At 41.8% G+C, this 20,208-nt stretch overlaps 1 protein-coding gene across 3 annotated transcripts; it reads right to left on the reverse strand.

The window, feature by feature from the left end:
- Positions 1–229: 229 nt before the first annotated feature.
- ZFP69B (ZFP69 zinc finger protein B) lies at positions 230–14,468 on the reverse strand. 3 transcript variants are annotated; one of them, XM_017873128.1, is made up of 6 exons: positions 14,382–14,468; positions 13,470–13,894; positions 9,983–10,068; positions 7,238–7,364; positions 6,870–6,965; positions 230–1,515 (listed from the first exon to the last, which is right to left on the reverse strand). In XM_017873128.1, the coding sequence occupies exons 2-6, from the start codon at positions 13,594–13,596 to the stop codon at positions 347–349; spliced, it is 1,605 nt and encodes a 534-aa protein (XP_017728617.1). In that variant the 5' UTR covers positions 13,597–13,894; positions 14,382–14,468; the 3' UTR covers positions 230–346. The 3 variants fall into 3 exon arrangements, with proteins under 3 accessions (XP_017728617.1, XP_017728615.1, XP_017728618.1); XM_017873126.1 differs by having other exon boundaries at positions 233–1,515; positions 6,870–6,968; XM_017873129.1 differs by lacking the exon at positions 9,983–10,068 and having other exon boundaries at positions 233–1,515.
- Between the last annotated feature and the right edge of the window lie 5,740 nt (positions 14,469–20,208).

Below are 20,208 nucleotides of genomic sequence, written 5' to 3' on the forward strand. Positions count from 1 at the left end.
AGAATAGCTTGAGCTCAGGAGGTGGAGGTTGCAGTGAGCTGAGATCAAGTCACTGCACTCCAGCCCAGGTGACAGAGCGGCTCCATCTCAAAAAAAGAAAAAGAAAAAAAAACAAAAGGAGGGTGGAACTGTTCCTACATTTTAAAATATTAAAATGTCCTTTCTTTTCTGAAACAATGCTGATAATAGGTGGTTGTGTTTTAATATGGCAAAATAATAGTTGGTAACATTGTGCCAAACCATTTTTTTAAAATGTGTTTTTGGAAATAAAAAAATCAGGGAACCACTGATTTTGAATCTTTTGCTCCAACATAGATTCTTTGATGTTTAGTATATTTAGTATATTTCATACAACATTGCTGAAGGTATTTCTTAAATGTGTTTTGCAGTGTCTAATAAGGGATGAACTACAGCTGAAGGCTTTTCCACACTCATTACAATCATAAGGTTTTTCTCCAGTATGAATTCTCTGATGTTTAGCAAAGGATGAATCATGCCTAAAGGCTTTCCCACAGTGACTGCATTCATAAGGTTTTACTCCAGTATGGACTCTCTGATGGATAGAAAGGTGTATTCTCTGGCTAAAGGCTTTCCCACATTCCTTACATTTATATGGTCTTTCTCCAGTATGAGTTCTCTGGTGTTGAGTTAGGTATGTGCTATGGCTGAAGGTTTTACTACATACATTACAAATATAGGGTTTCACACCAGTATGAATAATCTCATGTTGCCTAAGGTGTCTAATCTGGAAAAACGTTTTTCCACAGTCTTTGCAGGTAAAAGGTTTATCTCTAACATGAGTTCTCAAATGCTGGATCAGTCCAATGCTTTGGCTGAAGGCTTTCTCACATACCCTACATTCATAGGGCTTCTCCCCAGTATGAATTCTAACATGCTGAGTAAGTGATGAAGGATGTCTGAAGGTTTTCCCACATTCCTTACATTCATAGGGTTTCTCACCAGTATGAATTCTCTGATGTGGAATAAGAGATGAACTTTGGCTAAAGGCTTTTCCACATTCCTTACATCTGAAAGGTTTCTCCCCAGTATGAATTCTCATGTGTTCAGTAAGGTGAATAAGCTGTTTGAAGATTTTTTCACAAATATTACATTCAAAGGTCTTCATTTTTGTATAACTCCTTGAATGATTAACTAAATCTATATTGTATCTGCTTCTCTTTCCAGATGTGTCATATTTATGATCTCTTTTTCTTGGAAGACCTATTGGTCCTGGTATAACTTCGGACTTCACATTAATTCTTTTCTCAAATCTATTAGATTCTTGGCCTCTCTCCTGAGTGAATGTTTTCTTGCACATCAAGGGGATTTGCCCCTTACCCATTCTTTGGTTCTCTTGTTGGCTTTCTAGCTTATTACATTTGGAGATTCTTCCCAAGGTGGAATACATGGTGCTTCCTTTTGTAGATCTTTCCATCATTAGGCCACAATGTAATTCTTCCCACGAAATATCATTCTGTAAGGCTGACTCTTTGGTTTTTGTTTTGCTTTCCAAGTCTGAAAGAAAGAAAAAAGTAAAAATGACCCATATTCCCTGCACTTTAAAAAATTAATTGTCACAGTGAGAATGGGAGGACAAAATATATATTACTAGGTACAGGAGTTTTGGATTGTCTTCAAATGTGATTCTAGAGAGCTGATATGAATGCAAGTGAAGAAGTAGAGAAAAGAAGCTGTTAGAAGTATGTAAGGTGGGCCAGGTGCAGTGGCTCATGCCTATCATCCCAGTACTTTAGGAGGCTGAGGCAGGAGGATTGCTTGAGCCCAGAAGTTCAAGACCAGCCTGGACAACATAAAGAGACCCTGTCCCTACAAAAACAAACAAGCAAACAAACAAACAAACCAGGCATGGTGGTGTGTGCCTGTAGTCCTAGCTACTTGGGAGGCTGAGTTGGGAAGATCACTTCACATCTCAGCTTGTAATCACACCACTGCACTCCAGCCTAGTCAACAGAGCAAGACTCTGTCTCAAAGAAAAAAGTATGTAAAATGACTTTAAGAAATTAGAGGAGCACATCCATGTGAACTGCAAGAGGAAATAAACTAATAAGACAGTAAGAGCAAATATCAGAAGATAAGATCAAGGAAGACAGAATATTGTTTTTGACAGGGTCTGTCACTCTGTCACCTAGACTGGAGTGCAGTGGCATGATCATGGCTCACTGCAGCCTCAACTTACCAGGCTCAAGCAATCCTCCCACCTCAGTCCCCCAAGTAGCTAGAACTTCAGGCACATGCCAACACACCTGGCTAGTTTTTGTATTTTTTGTAGAGAGGGATTTTCACCATGTTGCCCAGGCTGGTCTCAAACTCCTGAGCTCAAGCAATCCACCTGCCTCAGCCTCCCAAAGTGCTAGGATTACAGGTGTAAGCCACCATGCCTGGGTGGAAGATAGGATTCTAACATCATATCATCTCAAGCCCATATTTCTATGATAAAATTTTCTTTTTTTTACAAAAAAAGTATTTTAAAAGGTATCTCAAATACTTTTAAACACTAAATAAAACACTGAATAATGTAGGAATGCACTGACTTTTAACAAAGGATAGCATCTCCCTAACTGGGATAAAATTCCCTCCAGTGGTTGAGGATTCTGAAATGTCTCTATTCATGCATTTCCCACCAAAATGTATATGTGAATGTATGCATTTGTACATATATGGTCTTAAGTATACATCTGTGCAAAAAAAAATCATATACATATCTACATCTGTTTTAACTCTATATCTTTTTTTGTTTGTTTGTTTTTTGAGACAGAGTCTCGTTGTGTCACCCAGGCTGGAGTGGAGTGGTGCGATCTTGACTTACTGCAATCTCTGCCTTCGAAATTCAAGCAATTCTCCTGCTTCCGCCTCCTGAGCAGCTGGGGTCACAAGCATGTGCCACCACACCTGGCTAATTTTTTTTTTTTTTTCTTGAGACAGAGTCCCACTCTGTTGCCAGGCTGGAGTGCAGTGGCACGATCTCTGCTCACTGCAAGCTCCGCCTCCCGGGTTCAAGTGATTCTCCTGTCTCAGCCTCCCAAGTAGCTGGGACTACAAGCATGAGCCACCACACCCAGCTAATTTACCTGTTTTTAGTAGAGACGGGGTTTCACCATGTTGGCCAGGATGGTCTCAACCTCTTGACATTGTGATCTGCTTGCCTTGGCCTCCCGAAGTGCTGGGATTACAGGCATGAGTCACCATGCCTGGCCGCTAATTTTTGTACTTTTAGTAGAAATGGGGTTTTGCTGTGTTGGTCAGGCTGGTCTCGAACTCCTGACCTCAAGTGATCTGCCTGCCTCAGCCTCCCAAAGTGCTGCGATTACAGGTGGTGGCCATCATGCCTGGCCTCCTTCTACCTTTGGTATTGGCACCACGTCCAGCCTTAAGTCTACATCTATATGGGCCTCTTTTTATATCTGTACATTAAGTTTTATCTCATTCTTTATTTTAAAAATTTTTAGGAGAATGGCGTGAACCCAGGAGGCGGAGCTTGTAGTGAGCTGAGATCCGGCCACAGCACTCCAGCCTGGGTGACAGAGCGGGACTCCGTCTCAAAAAAAAAAAAATTTTTTTTTAAATTATTATTATTATATTTTAGACATGGGATCATGCTATGTTGCTCAGGCTGGTCTCCAACTCCTCGACTCAAGTGATTCTCCTGTCTCAGCCTTCTGAGTTGCTGGGAAGACAATGTAAACCACCTAACTAGGCTATCTTATTTTTTCTACAACCGCATTGCATTCTACTGCATGGACATAACATAATTTGACTTGTCCCTACTGAAAAACATTTCACTTGTCTCCAATTTTTCACTGTTATAAAATTACACCATAGTACATCATTATACATAAATGTTTGTACACTCCTGTCAGTATTTCATTGGCTTTACTAGAGAAACTGATGGGTTGTGGATGTGTGCACACTCAGCAAATATGGGTGCCTTTCCCTACATACTCACTGGATTTGATCAACCTTCATAATTTTTGCCAATATAAGAGGTAGAAAATGGCTTCTCAATTTGTGATAAAATGTTAATTACTCTGTAAAATCTTTAAGGATAGAGAATATATATTGTATTCACAGTATACCTGGCATAAAATTTTTGGATGAAGGAGTTTCTCTGATATTTACCCTTACATTCCTATCCATCCATTTTGGGCTCTGCCAACCTAAAGCACCAATACTTCCTGTTCACAAAAAAATCTTATTCCTTAGTATTTCTAACCTCACTTTAGTAACAACACACAAAAAGAGCTCAGAAATAGCTGAATAAATTTTGGAGTCAGCTTAAAAAGCAAGCAGAGATGTTTAGATTACTGATTACAGGGAATAGGGAGATGTTTAATTTTTCTTTTAAAGGCAAAAGCAAGATAAATGTGGTATTTCAAGTGGCCAAATTTGGCCGTAACATTCAAGAAGATTCAGAAAAATAAAGTAAGACATCAGCAAATGCAACTTGAAAGTTTAGTAACTCAGGCATAAAATGATGGAAATTTGCCTTAGTGTTGCCTCAACACAGATGAACAGTACAAGCGGATCAAACAGGTAATATTAAGGAAAAAACTGTAGGGAACCAGGGAAAAACAAAGTAGAAAACATGCTTAATGTTCTTGATGATACCATGATTTCTAGAGACTGAAAGAACAGGGGAGGTTAGGATGAGAAACTTGTTTAGATGAGATGGCTTCTGTTTTTGGATGTACTGGGTTTGAAGTACAGTGCTTCTATGTGGAGATGTCATAAATGCCAGAGATACGTAAGAATAGGGTTCATATGGATATATAAAACAAAGATGAAAATAAGGAGAATATGGGCATGGAAGGAATAGTTGAAACCATCACAAAACATCTGTGGGAGTTTGTACAGAAATAGAACAGCAGTGTAAAAAAGACAAAGGTTCCTCAGAAATCGTGGCAGAGACTGCTGGTTATTCCCTAAACTCTGTTCTCCCCGATTTTGGACATACAACTGAGTATATTTCCCAATCTCCCTTGAATTAGATTGAGTGAAGTCATGAAGGTCTCTCCTGTTCCGAGAATGAAAGTTAAAGTGATGTGAACCACCTTAGACCGGCCCATAAAAACCTGCCAAATGAACTCCTTTGCTTATTGTATTATAACTCCTCGCTTATTCTGTGTGTCTAAATGCAGATGATGAGGAAACCCTAGGGGACAGAGGAGCCACAGGCAGAAGAATCCTTCTGAATCACCAGATGAAGAGGAACTGTCCAGTGACCTAAACAATTTCTCCAGGGCCCACTGCAGTGGCTCATGCCTGTAATCCTAGCACTTTAGGAGGCCAAGTAGGCAGATCACTTGAGGCCAAGAGTTTGAGACCAGCCTGGCCAACATGGTGAAACCCTGTCTCTACTAAAAATACAAAAATGATTAGCCGGGCACAGTGGCTCACACGTGTAATCCCAGCTACTTGGGAGGCTGAGGTAGGAGAATTGCTTGAACCCAGGAGGTGGAGGTTGCAGTGAGCCAAGACTCTACCACAGCACTCCAGCCTGGGTGACAGAGCAAGACTCTATCTCAAAAAAGAAAAAAAAAAAACAATTTCTCCAGATCAGTATATGATCAAGATAAGTTCATATCCTGACCTAGGCAGAAATCATGTATCTGCATTAAAAAAGACACTGATGAGAAGCACTGAAAAAGCAACAAGAGAAATAGAGGAGACAAAAATTATTAAACTAGTTGATAGAGGAAAGGATATTAAGGGGACCCGGCCTGTATGTACAATCTAATGCAGCCATGTAAAATAGTGCCGTAAGAACACACAAACTGTGGGGTCAGAATGATTAGAATTAAGATACTGAGTCTACCAAGTAGTGGCTAACTGCCCTGTATACATTTCTTTTTTTTTTTTTTTTTTTTTTTTTTTGAGGCGGAGTCTCGCTCTGTCGCCCGGACTGGAGTGCGGTGGCCGGATCTCAGCTCACTGCAAGCTCCGCCTCCCGGATTTCCGCCATTCTCCTGCCTCAGCCTCCCGAGTAGCTGGGACTACAGGCGCCCGCCACCTCGCCCGGCTAGTTTTGTATTTTAGTAGAGACGGGGTTTCACCGTGTTAGCCAGGATGGTCTCGATCTCCTGACCTCGTGATCCGCCCGTCTCGGCCTCCCAAAGTGCTGGGATTACAGGCTTGAGCCACCGCGCCCGGCCCTGTATACATTTCTTAATCAGCCTCCTTTTCCTCATTTCTAAGACAAAGCTAATGTGGGACTCACAGAGAACCCAACTATCATTCAGAGAACCCAGGTAAATACTGTCATTATTACTGAACTTAAATGTTAACGAAGACTGTTAAAAGCCATTGGATCTGCTAAGAACGAATTCTGTGGTTGATTTCTCAAAGAGCCATACATTTTCTGGCATGAAAAGTTAAATTACACAAGTTAAAATGAGACAGTTACAATTGAAACTGTGATCACAGAATAAGGATTAGAAAAAAGATTGAAAATGAAATCATTGAGAGAAAGTGAAACCGATGGTAAAACGACATGAGAGTCCACTGAAGTGGAGTGTGTTTAACGAGGAGAGACCTGTGTAAATCTAAATGTACATGGGAAATAAACTATGATCAGAGCAAGGTTTAGAATACTGGGAAAGAGGTAAAAATCATGAAAGTCAGAGCAAAAGAAATGATGAAGGTTAACCCTGATGAGAAAGGCATCTCTTTTCCTCTGACTCCAGAGAGACTAATGAGAAGATGCAAGTGTGGGAAAAGGGTGATAGAGATAACAGAATCAACTTTCTTGAATGTACCATCCGCAGGGCCTCAGTCTTCCCCACAGCTTGGAGAAGGCCTTGAGGGGAATTCTCTGGCTGACATCACAAAGGCCCCACCTGCCTTGCACTTACCTGAACTTGGTACTCCTGAAATCTCTCTCTCCATCAGCCATGGTTCTTCTCCTTTCTCCAACTGGGAAATCACGCCAGGTTTGGAAAGCTGATATCCTGCTTATGGGGAAGAAAAGACTGTATGTGCTGAGATCACAGAGCCATCCCAAGAATTTAAATATGGTTCTTTGGTATTCAGGCCTTCTAAAGAAAGCAGAATAGAGTAAAAAGAATAGAGCAGAAGAGAGCATAGCAATCCTGACTGGGTGTTCAGAAGGAAACAGAAAACCTCTAATATACAACCCAAACCCCAAACAAAGCACTTAATTGAGAAACAAAGGTTTTCATCCAATAGGTACATTCTATTTTCAAGAGAAGCCCATCCTTACCCACTGAGACCAGGTTCCCATAGTTCTCCAGCATCACCTCCCGGTACAGATTCCGGTGAGCAGGGGCCAGCTGCCCCCACTCCTCCTGAGTGAAGTCCACAGATACGTCCTTGAAGGTTAATAGTTCCTAGAACATCAAATACATTCCTTTTCAGCTAGACTTCAGGAAGTTTTTCTGACCTTGTCTAGAAGCTAAGAGATTCTAGTCAAGTTTTCCTGGATACTCTCTTGCTAATCATTTAATTTATTATAATGATTATAGATTACATAAAATGGAGTTTATAAAACAATGCATAAAACATGTAAGCTACCTCTGCAACTTACATCTGGCTGAAGGGAAAATATTCATGAAATATTAAAGAAGGTCACAGTACAGTGTACAGTAATTTTGATTAAAGACAATAAAGTTCAGGAGTATTTGGGGAAGTGGGGAGTTCAGAAGGGGCTAAGGCCACAAGAGAAGACAGGGACTTTTCTTGGGCTGAAAGAATTGGTTAAAATGAGAATACTTCAGCATGGGTAAAATAACCTTACCTAGGTTTTTCTGTTAATAATAAAAGTATGAGAGAACAGCACATTTTTGGAGGGAGCATGAATTCTGCCTTACTAGGAGACATCTGGACAGAGATAGACATGCTGGGGTAAGAAATATAAGGGTCTATTATGTATGATCTACAAAAAACAAATAACCATTTGACACTTATTTTTAAAAAATACTCCGTTAGAGAAATGCAAATCAAAACCACAATGAGATACCATCTCATGCCAGTTAGAACGGCAATCATTAAAAAGTCAGGCAACAGCAGATGCTGGGGAGGATGTGGAGAAATAGGAATGCTGTTACACTGTTGGTGGGAGTGTAAATTAGTTCAACAATTGTGCAAGACAGTGTGGCGATTCCTCAAGGATCTAGAACCAGCAATACCGTTTGACCCAGCAATCCCACTACTGGGTATATACCCAAAGGATTATAAATAATTCTACTATAAAGACACATGCACATATATGTGTATTGCAGCACTGTTCACAATAGCAAAACTTTGGAACCAACCCAAATGCCCATCAATGATAGACTGGATAAAGAAAATGTGGCACATATACACCATGGAATATTATGCAGCCATAAAAAATGATGAGTTCATGTCCTTTGCAGGGACATGGATGAAGCTGGAAACTTCTCAGCAAACTAACACAGGAACAGAAAACAAAACACCGCATGTTCTCACTCATAAGTGGGAGTTGAACACTGAGATCACATGGACAGAGGGAGGGGAACATCACACACTGGGGCCTGTCAGGGGATGGGGGCTAGGGGAGGGATAGCATTAGCAGAAATACCTAACGTAGATGACGGGTTGATGGGTGCAGCAAACCAGCATAGCACGTGTATACCTATGTAATAAACCTGCACATTCTGCACATGTATCCCAGAACTTCAAGTATAATAATTAAAAAAAAAAACCTCCCAAAAGCTAAGAGAATTCAGATGCTGGGAGGCTGAAATAACAGCAAATCCCCTAAGTATAGAGAATATTTTAATGCTTTTTGTATTGTAAATAATTCTGAAATGCATTTCAGGCCTATTAGGCTGATGTTAGCACCCACATTTAACCTATGAGAAAGCTGAATTTGAGAAAAGTTAAAGACATAGGATTAAACCCTGTGATTTAAACACATGATTAAACCATGTGATTTTGGGAGCCAAGATCACTCCACTTTAAAACTCTTCTGTTCTCTAATAATACCCTCTTCTATTTCTCGGACTACTCTCTGATTTTCTTGAGTTTCCCTATGCCTCTGGGGTTTGGTAGTGCAGAGTTTCGCCAGTGCTATCAGTTTTCTGATTAATTCCTTTAGGACACACGGCACACTGTTAAACTGCTCTTTGAAGTTTTCCCTCCTTTTCTGATTAGCCTATTTAGCTCATGCTCTTCATGACCTGCCAGTATCCTCTCTGAAAGCTGAAATCTGAAAAGAAAATCATTTCTTTTCTCAGTTACAGTCCTGCTCTAGGACTTGACCAAAAATCCTCACTTAAAGGTCATCAATGAAGTGTACACATGTCCAAGAATATCAGAAACTGATTCTGTTGACTTTTAAATGTTGCTTAAAATGACTCATGTTTGTCTTTCTCCCAGATGATACGTGAATTTCATGGGCAAGGACTACATTACATACTTCTCCTCTCTATCTCCTTTTCTCTCTCAAACACACATGCGGCCTCAGCACAATATATTTGTTGGATAAACGGCTAGAGGTTGGCAAAAAAAGAGGTTTCCTGTGGAGGGTTACTACTGGTGGGGAAATTACCTGTGAAATCAACTGATGTGGCCTGGTTTTCTAAGGAAGAACAGGCTAAGAAAAGCCAATCAGCCGGGCGTGGTGGTTCACGCCTGTAATCCCAGCACTTTGGAAGGCTGAGATGGGTGGATCACGAGGTCAGGAGATTGAGACCATCCTGGCTAACACGGTGAAACCCCGTCTCTACTAAAATACAAAAAATTAGCCGGGCATGGTGGCGGGCGCCTGTAGTCCCAGCTACTTGGGAGACTGAGGCAGGAGAATGGCGTGAACCTGGGAGGCAGAGCTTGCAGTGAGCCGAGATCGCACCACTATCCGTCTCAAAAAAAAAAAAAGAAAAAAAAGAAAGGCCAATCCAGGAAGTTGAGTCAAAGAAAATCAAATTCCAGTGTTCTTAAAATCTGAGAACCAATGTCAAGAGAGTGACCAGAAACTCCAACCCACCTGGGATTCTGCTGTCAGGGGTCCAAGGGCCACTCTACTGTCTAAACTTTCTCCCTGGGTCTCATCAGCATCCTCAGACAGCAGAGCTGGGGAAGGAAAAGAGCCATGAGGTTTGTATCTCCCCATATCACCCAGAGAAACTGCCTACAGACCCACTCAGTGTGGCTTCTTCCCAAAAACGTTCACAAACAGGGACATTTAGAGCGACTCAAGGGCCTCCTTAATAAGGAGGACGTGCTGTAAGCTGCTTTCACCATTGATATTTCCCAATGGTCTTAGAGATCTCTCAGGCCAATCTTTTGTTCAAAAATCCTCAAAGGTTTCCCGACTGACAAGAAAGAAAAATGTAAACACTTCAATATAGATTTCCTTTTTGTTATTTTATTATTATTATTATTATTTTGAGACAGAGTCTTGCTCTGTCACCCAGGCTGGAGGGCAGTGGCATAATCTTGGCTCACTGCAACTTCCACCTCCCAGGTTCAAAAGATTCTCGTGCCTCAGCCTCCCGAGTAGCTGGGATTACAGGCGTGTGCCACTATGCCCAGCTAATCAACATAGATTTCAAGATCCTCCACAACCAGTCCATGGCTTCTCTAAGTATTATCTTCTCTAAACATTATCCTTCATTCACTGGACACACCTACCCACACAATCCTAGTACCATTCTTTGAACACAGCTGGATAGTACCCCACCCAAATCCTATTTGGTGAAAAACTGAGATATCCTTCAGGCCCAGTTCAAGTAAAGTTTTCCCAGACACCCTTAATGAGAAGAAAGTTTATTCTCTCCTATGCTTCCCAAAAGCTTGGTTTTTATATCTGTTCTAGTATCTATCTCAGGTTGCTTTGTACTTTATTTATATAATTATCTCTCTCAATTGAGTATTAATGAGGGTATGGATGGAAACTATCTTGCTCATTTTTTTCCATCTGCTAAAGTGCTACACATAACACACTGTCAGCTTTCTAGAATTTAAGTAATTTTGGCTGAATTTGAGGTATTAAAAATATGCACTACAGGCCGGCCACAGTGGCTCACGCCTGTAATCCCAGCACTTTGGGAGGCTGAGGTGGGTGGATCACGAGGTCAGGAGTTCGTGACCAGCCTGGCCAAGATAGTATAACCCCGTCTCTACTAAAAATACAAAAATTAGCTGGGTGTGGTGGCAGGTGCCTGTAATCCCAGCTACTTGGGAGGCTGAGGCAGGAGAATCACTTGAACACGGGAGGCGGAGGTTGCAGTGAGCGAGATCGCGCCACTGCACCCCAGCCTGGGTGACAGAGCAGGCAAGACTTTGTCTCAAAAAAAAAAAAGAAAAAAAAAATGCACTGGAGGCCGGGCGAGGTGGGCAGATCACTTGAGATCAGGAGTTCAAGACCAGCCTGGCCAACATGGTGAAACCCCATCTCTACTAAAAATACAAAAAACTTAGCTGGGTGTCATGGTGCACACCTGTAATACCAGCTACTCAGGAGGCTGAGGCATGAGAATCACTTGAACCTGGGAGGCAGAGGTTGCAGTAAGCCAAGGTCCCGCCATTGGACTCCAGCTTGGGTGACAGAGCGAGCAGAAGACTCCATCTCAAAAAAAAAAAAAAAAAAAAAAAAAGCACTGAGGAATTAAGGCACGTGAATAACTTTGTATTTTACTCCAACTTTTATCATGACTATTGAACATCCATACATCCACATCTAGATTCAACAATTGTTAATATTTACCATATTTGCTTTACTGATCTACATTTTTTCTGAAGCATTTTAAAGTTGTCTGCATCATAATACTTTATCCCTAAAGATTTCAAATAAGGATCTTCTCTTGTATAACTACAATACCATTTATTACATCTATGAAAATTAACAATAATTCCATAGTATCATCTAAATATTCAGTCCATATTCACATTTCCTCAACCGTTTCCTCAACTTTTATTCTGGATTTTTTCCAAACCAGGAGTTAATTAAGGCTCACACATTCAAAGTGGTTGTTACCTCTAGTCTCTTTTACTCTAGAATAAGTATTTCTCCTTTCTTCATGACGTTGTCTTTTTAAGATACAAGAACAGTCTGACTGTATCCTCAAGGTGGATTTATCTTATTTCTCCATCCCCTGTATTTTCTGTAAACCAGCAGTTCAGTCTTTAAATTTAATTTAGAATCACGTTAAACATTTTTGGTAAGAATACCTTGTAGGTGGTACCAGGTGCTTTATATTACAGTATCCGGAAAGTATAAAATGCCCAGCTATCCCATTACTGAGACATTTGGTTAAAACTGTGACCACCACACCTCACCATTGGAAAATTCTGTTCATTCCTTGCCATTTAGTAAGTAATTTGAGGGAATAATACTTTGATATCATGTAAGTATCTGTTCCCCATGAACCTTTCAATTATTTTATTTATGGTAAAAGATTCTATCATTCTTTCTACATTTATTTATTTATCTATTTATTTATTTCTGAGACAAAGTCTTGCTCTGTCACCCAGCCTGGAGTGCAGTGGCGCCATCTCAGCTCACTGAAACCTCCGCTTTCCTGGTTGAAGCGATTCTCGTGCCTCAGCCTCAGGAATAGCTGGGATTGCAGGCATGCGCCACCACGCCCAGTTAATATTTGTATTTTTAGTAGAGATAGGGTTTCGTCATGTTGGCCAGGCTGGTCTCAAACTCTTGGCCTCAAATTCCTGGTCTCAAGCAATCTGCCTGCCTCGGCCTCCCAAATTGCTGGGATTACAGGCATGAGCCACCATACCTGGCCTCTTTCTACCTTTATTATTGGCAGGCATTTTCCGTAAAAAGCTTTCCCTCCCCAGCTGAAGAGGATCTAAAAGGCAAGGTAAATGCATCATTCATTCCCATAATAACCTATTTTTCAAAGTAAGGAATCAGTGTATTAATTACCTCCAATGTTTGCACATGAAATTCCCCCCATCTTTCTCTATTTTAAGTGTCAAACTGATCATTGAATTTACTTATTCAAGGTGTTACCATCAGTTTGGATACTTAAGCTTTCCCAAATCTGTCAAGTGACAGACCCTTAAACCTGGCCTCTTTTGACACATATCCATTAGTCTTTAAGCTCTTCTTTGATTTCTAGTACAAGTTACTCCAGGCTTACTTGGTACTTCCCCTGCTGCTGCTGCTTCTGACCTAGCCACTAAGTTCCTGTGTGACCCTGGGCAGGCCTCCCATTTGATTTACATTTCCCCACTGTTAGAATAAGAAAAATCAGGTTAAGTTCATCCTGCCCCACATGGCCATGGGAAAGATGAAAATAAATAATATACATTACCATGACACTGAAATACTGGTCCTAGGCTGAACTGACCACTACTACTTAGGAAAACCCCAGACTAGGAGCCACAATCAAGAACTCCAGAAACCTTCCACCCATTCATCTAAGAGATGCTTCCACTCAAGTGACTCATTCCGTCTCACACTAGAGGGGACTGCTTTTCCTCCCTCCCACCCATCAGTTTATTCTCACCTTCTCCTTTAAACATTTTAGTCACATCCTCCCACAGGGCCACCCCCTCCGTGGCCTTCTTTGGATGATGCAACTTCACCCAGGTGCTGGCCTCGGTGGGCAGGGTGATCAGGAGCTGCTGCAGCATGATGGCGTCTGTACTCCTTTCTGAGGACCCTCTGTCTTAGCCCATAGGGCTTGTCCACCTCTGATGAGGAAATTGCTGGAACCTCTGACAGGAGGCTTCCCAATTGCACCGATCTCCTTTAATCGCCGACTCCTACTCCTCAATGTCCTCTCTCAGGAACCCAGAGAACATACAGTATCAAAATCCGAGATCTGGACTTGTGTCTGTCATCAGCTCTCAGGGCGCATCTCCCAACTTGAGCTCCATCTGTCTCCTCGGCCAGCAGCTGGAGGCGCCAAGTATTTACTCTCAGCAGCCCCTGCAGATGCCGGGCAGAAGACATTAGCATCAGCAAAGGACCAAGGAGGCTCAGTCATAGGGCAGAACGCTAGAACGTATATGGATCACTGTAAAAATGTTTACAAACGATACACGGAGGCGGTGGGCAGACACAGCCCACAAAGTTCAAAGCACCGCGCAGGTGTCAGGAAGCACAAAGAGATAAATACAATCCAATTCTTTGTTTGGGGCAGTAATTATGTGTATAGCCGGGGATTTGGAATCCCAGCTCTTTCCCTAGTCGGCTGTAGCAAACCGCGAAACCGCTAGACCCCGTCTCCTCCTCCCCAAATGAGAGGCTAAGTCTTCCCCTCAGAGCGGGACCTGCCCGACCCTGCCCTCCCAGCCTTTGTCTAAGCACGACTCCGGGGCTGCGGAGAGCACCGCGCGCGACGGGGTGGCCGCGGGCGGAACTCGCGCTTCCCGGCTCGCCCAGCTCCCCAAGCCCGGGACAGCCACCCGCTCACCCTCTCCCCGCTGGGCCGGCACGCCCCGCCTTCCCACCGTTGCCGCCAGGTCCCGGCACTGCGCCGCCACGCTCCCTTGTAGCGCCGCGGCGGGCAGCCGAGGCCCCGTGCGCCTGCGCAGCGGCTGTCCGGAGCATCGTTCCCAGCGTCCTCCCCGGAGCATCGTTCCCAGCGTCCTCCCCGGGAGCCGCTCCGCGAGCGCAGACGCCCCCACCGGTGCGTGCCGGGTTCGCTCCTTTCAGGGTCTCCCAGGATCCGATCCCTGCGAGCATCATCAGCCTGGCTCCTGCGGGAGGAGCCTGCGTTCTTGGGCCGCAGACTCTGATGAAGAACAACCATCTTTCCTCCCCTGGGAAAATGCACGTGAACGTTTAGGGTGAGCCTTTGAAACCCTTGACAAAAGAGAGCCATCGGCATCACGTTTTTTGGTGAAACGACACTGGTGTAAAATAATCCATAGCATTTTCCCTAAATATTATGTACATGCCAGTTATTTATTATCAGCAGACTGTTGAATGGATTCTGGTGTATTGTTAAAAGAATACCACAACAGTTTTCTGTTCTAGTATTCAATAAAAGTTCTCATGTTTATTGCTTACCTTGTATTTCTGAAATGCCAGAAAATACACACACAAAAAATTATTGCCTATAATTTCAGCAAGCAGCGGTAACCTTGCTAACAGTTGGTGTACAGCCTTTCCTACACACACACAACGTTTTTCATGCATTGTTATATATTTTCCACAAAAGCAACTATACTGTAATGCTGTTTTATTGCTGAGTTTTTTCCCTCCAACAAAATAGGAGTACATCACTCCAAATACATTTCTACATCAATAGTTTACAAAAACCACAACTTAGGAAATAGAATACAATTATAGTACTTGCTAGCTGTTATGAACCGAATGTTTGGGTTCCCCAAAATTTATCTTGAAGCCCTAACCCCTATTGTATTTGGAGGGTATTTAGAGATAGGGCCTTTATGGAAGTCATTAAGGTTACATGAAGTCATAAATAAGGGTGGGACCCTGCTCTGACAGGATCAGTGTCCTCATAAGAAGAGACATTAGAGAGTTTGCTATCACCCTCCCTCTCCCTTTCTCCTTTTTTTCCCCCTCTCCTCTCCAGGCGCTGCAGGCTCTCAGGAAAGGCCATGTGAGGACTTATGGAGAAGGCTTTTGTCTCCAAGCCGGGAATATAGCCCTAGTCAGAAACGAACCCAGCTGGACCATATGTGGGACTTCTAGTCTCCACACTGAGAAAATTAAATTTTGCTGTGCTGCTGTGTGTGTGTGTGTGTGTGTGTGTGTGTGTGTGTGTGTGTTTTGATGGAGCCTCGCACTGTTGCCCAGGCTGGAGTGCAGTGGCGCAATCTCAACTCACTGCAAGCTCCACCTCCCGGCTTCAAGCCGATTCTCCTGCCTCAGCCTCTCACGCAGCTGGGACTACAGGCGCCCGCCACCACGCCCAGCTAATTTTTTGTATTTTTAGTAGAGATGGGGTTCCACTATGTTGGCCAGGCTGGTCTCAAACTCCTGACCTCATGATCCTCCCGCCTCAGCCTCCCAAAGTGCTGGGATTACAGGCATGAGCCACTGCGCCCGGCCAAACTTCCATGGTTTAAGCCACCCAGTCAATAGTATTTTGTTACAGCAGCCCAAGCTGATGAACACACTAGCATATAATAGTTACAGAATATGAGGCTGTGTCCTAAGTGCATTTCATATTTTAACTGATTTTGTCATCATAGCAACCGCTTGAAGTAAGTACTATTATTATTCCCACTTTACAGATAAGAAAACTGAGGTTTGGAGAAGTTGAATAACTTGCCCAAGATCATGTAGCTTACAAGTGGTGAACACAGGTAGTCTATGTTCCTATCTGCTACTCAACAAAAATACAGCATAAAATAAAATAAAATGTTAATGGTAGAATCTAAGTAGTGGTATAGGGATGCCGTACAGTAAAATTCTTTCAATTTTTCTGTATATGTGTATGTTTTCATAATAAAATATCAGAAAAATACAGCTAAGAATAAACAAGAATTATGCAGGAAATTATAAATAAAACTCCATTTTTTTTGTTTAAATGGTGAGAATAGTGATATAACATATTCACGAGTTGGAATAGAACATTCTAAGCATGTCACTTTTCCTCCAGTTCACATAAACTGTGATGCATCCCAATAAAAATTTCAACTTTTTTGGCCAGACATGGTGGCTCACTCCTGTAATCTCAGCACTTTAGGAGGCCAAGGCGGGTGGATCACCTGAGCTCAGGAGTTCGAGACCAGCCTGGCCAACATGGCGAAACCTCGTCTCTACTAAAAATACAAAAATTAGTTGGGTGTGGTGGTATGTGTCTGTAATCCCAGCTACTCAGGAGGCTGAGGCAAGAGAATCGCTTGAACCCGAGAGGTGGAGGTTGTAGGGAGCCAAGATTGCGCCACTGCATTCTAGCCTGGGTGACAGAGCAAGACTCCATCTCAAAAAAATAAATAAATAAAATAAAATAAAATCAGCTTTTCTTTTACTAAACTAAATGATTCTAAAATTTAGCTAGTATGGCAAGTGTTCCAGAATGGCCAATAATGTTTTCCAACCATAATGAAGGCAGACTTGCCCTACCAGATATTACCTTGTATTATGGAGGCAAAATAATCAAAATAAAGCTAGTGCCAAAATATGTTCGTAAATCAGTGAGATGAAATTGGAAACTCAGAAACAGACTTGACACTTTATTTAAATTTAGTATATTGTAAAGCTGGCATTTCAAAACAGCTGGGTAATGATGGATTATTCAACAAGTATCATTAGGACAACTAGTTAGCCATTTGGGGAACAGTATGAGTCTTCTCTGGTGGACAACAAAATACCACAGACTGGGTGGCTTAACCAACAGAAATTAATTTTCTTAGAGTTTTGGAGGCTGGGAAGTCCAAGATCAAGGTCAAGGTGTGAATAAGATAGGTTTCCTTCCGAGGCCTCTTCTCTTGGCTTGTAGGCAGCCACCATCTCCTTGTATGCTCACAAGACCTCTTCTTGTGTGCTTGAGGAGAGTGAGCTCTCTGATGTCTCTTCTTTTAAGGACACTAATCCTACCAGATCAGGGACCCACCCCTGTGACCTCATTTAAACTTATTACTTCTATAAAGGCCCCATCTCCAAATACAGTCACTTTGGGGGTTAGGGCTTCGACATATTCGTTTCTGGGGGAATACAAACATTCAGCCCATAGCAAGAACAAATCAAGTTGGGTTCCTGCCGTAAGTGTTACACATCACATAATTTCAAGAAAGTTTTGTTTTCTTTTTCACTTTTTAATTTTTTAGATTACCCCATATCCTAGTCAAAGTAAACTTTTGTTTTAAAGTAAAAGCAGAGCTGTTAGTATGTTCACATAAAGGTGATTCTAGACATAGTTTTGGGATAAGAAACTATTCTATACATAGTTTTGTGATTAAGGCTCTATTATTTGCAAGTAACTAGCTCACCAGAATTGCTTTCTAAGTTAAAATGATTATTATTATTGTTGTTGTTGGAAGGATTCTGGAGTCTTCAGGAATTTGAGGAAGAACTGGTAAGCCTCGCCTGTGGAAGTTTAGGAACCAGAGGATTTCTGAGCACCACAAAGCAAATGCCTAGAGAGATGCCCTCTAAACCACCACCCTTAATATGATTCAGTTCTGGCAACTTTCAGTTTTGTTACTCAGTTCAGAATTCCAAATTTTGGCAGGATCATTTGATCATTCAGCTTTGACCAGGGGCCAGTGAGTGTCATGGTAGAAAGACTTGGCTTCTGGGCACCCACCCCATGAACAGTTAGCAGTTCCCAACAAAGGGGAAATGTTTCAGACTAAGGAAAAAGATGAATGTTCCTTAATTCTTTAATAACAGAAGTAGAACTTTAATACTAAACCATGATTTTTCATTTACAAAAAAGAAAACTATAGATTAATTTATGACCGTGAGTACAAATATTCTAAACAAAATATTCACAAATAGAACTAGTGATGAATTTTTAAAAATAGATATGACCAACCAAGTTTTTCCCAGGAATATAAGGGTGTTCCAATACCAGGAAGCATATTAACATAACCTAAAACATCAAATTCAAGAGGAAAAACTGTATGATCATGTTAATAGTCAGTGAAAAAGACTTTAATAAACTTTAGCAGTCATTTCTGGTACATCATTATCTGCTTAACAAGTAAAGAGCATTTACGGTTTGCCAACCGTTGTTCTAATTCATATACTAAAAACTCATATACTAAAAAAGTAAACTCATATACTGAAAAAGTAAAATAGGAATAGAAGGAGATTACTTGGTATAGACTGAATGTTTCATCCCCACAAAATTCCTATGTTAAACCCTAACTCCCAATGTGATGGTATTTGGAGGTGATTAGGTCATGAGGGTGGAGGCTTCATGAGTGGGACTGCTACCCTTATGTTAGAAGTAAAGCTTGGAGTCGCAAAGAAAACGAGCACTTAAAGAATTTCTTAGCAAGGCAAAATTTACTTCTGTAGAAGGGTGCTGTTTGCAGGTTTGGCCACCACGAGAGCACACCAAACAAAGGAGGGAAGGGGTTTTTATCCCTAATGCAGCTTGTTCCTGTCACTGTGTCCTGCCTCCATTGGCTGGAGTTGGACTGCGCAATCTAAGCTGAACCCAATTGGCTAATTTGGAATGTGGTGACACTGGTGAGAAAGCCAGTTTCCAAAGGAAGAGCTGTTGCGACCGCAGGGGTAATTTACAGAGTTGGTAGCAGATGTGGTCTCTGTAGATAAGGACCGGTGGGAAACTTATTTATTGAAACTAAGATAAGGAGGCACAAAGGATAAGGAAGTTGGTTTGGCCTTGGAAGTAGGGAACAAAGAACGGGATGTTGAGCAAGTCAAACCTTTGAAGAGGAACTTCTTTTGTATCTGACACCTTATAAAAGAGGCCCCAGAGAGCTCCCTGTCCCTTCCTTCTACCATATAAGGACACACCCACAAGATGGCCTCTGGGAACCATCTGCTCAAACCTTGATCTTAGACTTCCCAGATTTCAGAACTGTGAGAAATAGATTTCTGTTGTTTAGAAGACACTCAGTCTATGGTCTTCTGTAATAGCAGTCCAAACAGACTAAGATTTTACTTCTAAGAAAGACTATTTATAAAAATAAAAATTGTAAATGGCACCCTAAATAGTGTAACAATAAAAGTTTCAAATAAAATCAGAAACTTGCATCATATTAGTTTGTAACACTGTCTTAGAGTATTCGTCAAATAAAATAAGAAAACTGGCACAAATATTGGAAAAGGAGAGGTAGAGCTATATCTTTTTTGCTGATGACATGATACAATATCTAGAAAAAGTCTCTAATAAAGACTGCTAGAATTAATAGGAGAATTGATGTAAGATAGTTGCCTCATAAGAAATACACACAAAACAAATATCTTCCTTGCTTTAGAAATGAGCACGTAGAAATTAGTAGGGCCAGACACGGTGGCTCATACATGTAATCCCAACACTTTAGGAGGCCGAGTTGGGCAGATCATCAGGTCAGGAGTTCAAGACCACCCTGGCCAACATAGTGAAACCCCATCTTTACTAAAATACAAAAAATTAGCTGGGCGTGGTGATGGGTGCCTGTAATCCTAGCTACTCGGGAGACTGAGGCAAGAGAATCGCTTGAACCTGGGAAGTGGAGGTTGCAGTGAGCCGAGATCACACCTCTACACACTCCAGCTTGGACGACACAGCGAGACTCCATCTCAAAACAAAAAAAAATCTTTATCAGTTTAAAAAGGGAGAGATAGTTGGCTTATTAACAGTTATT

Source organism: Rhinopithecus bieti, unplaced genomic scaffold, assembly GCF_001698545.2.
Source record: "Rhinopithecus bieti isolate Rb0 unplaced genomic scaffold, ASM169854v2 scaffold_6907, whole genome shotgun sequence".
In the NCBI taxonomy this organism is placed as follows: domain Eukaryota; kingdom Metazoa; phylum Chordata; class Mammalia; order Primates; family Cercopithecidae; genus Rhinopithecus; species Rhinopithecus bieti.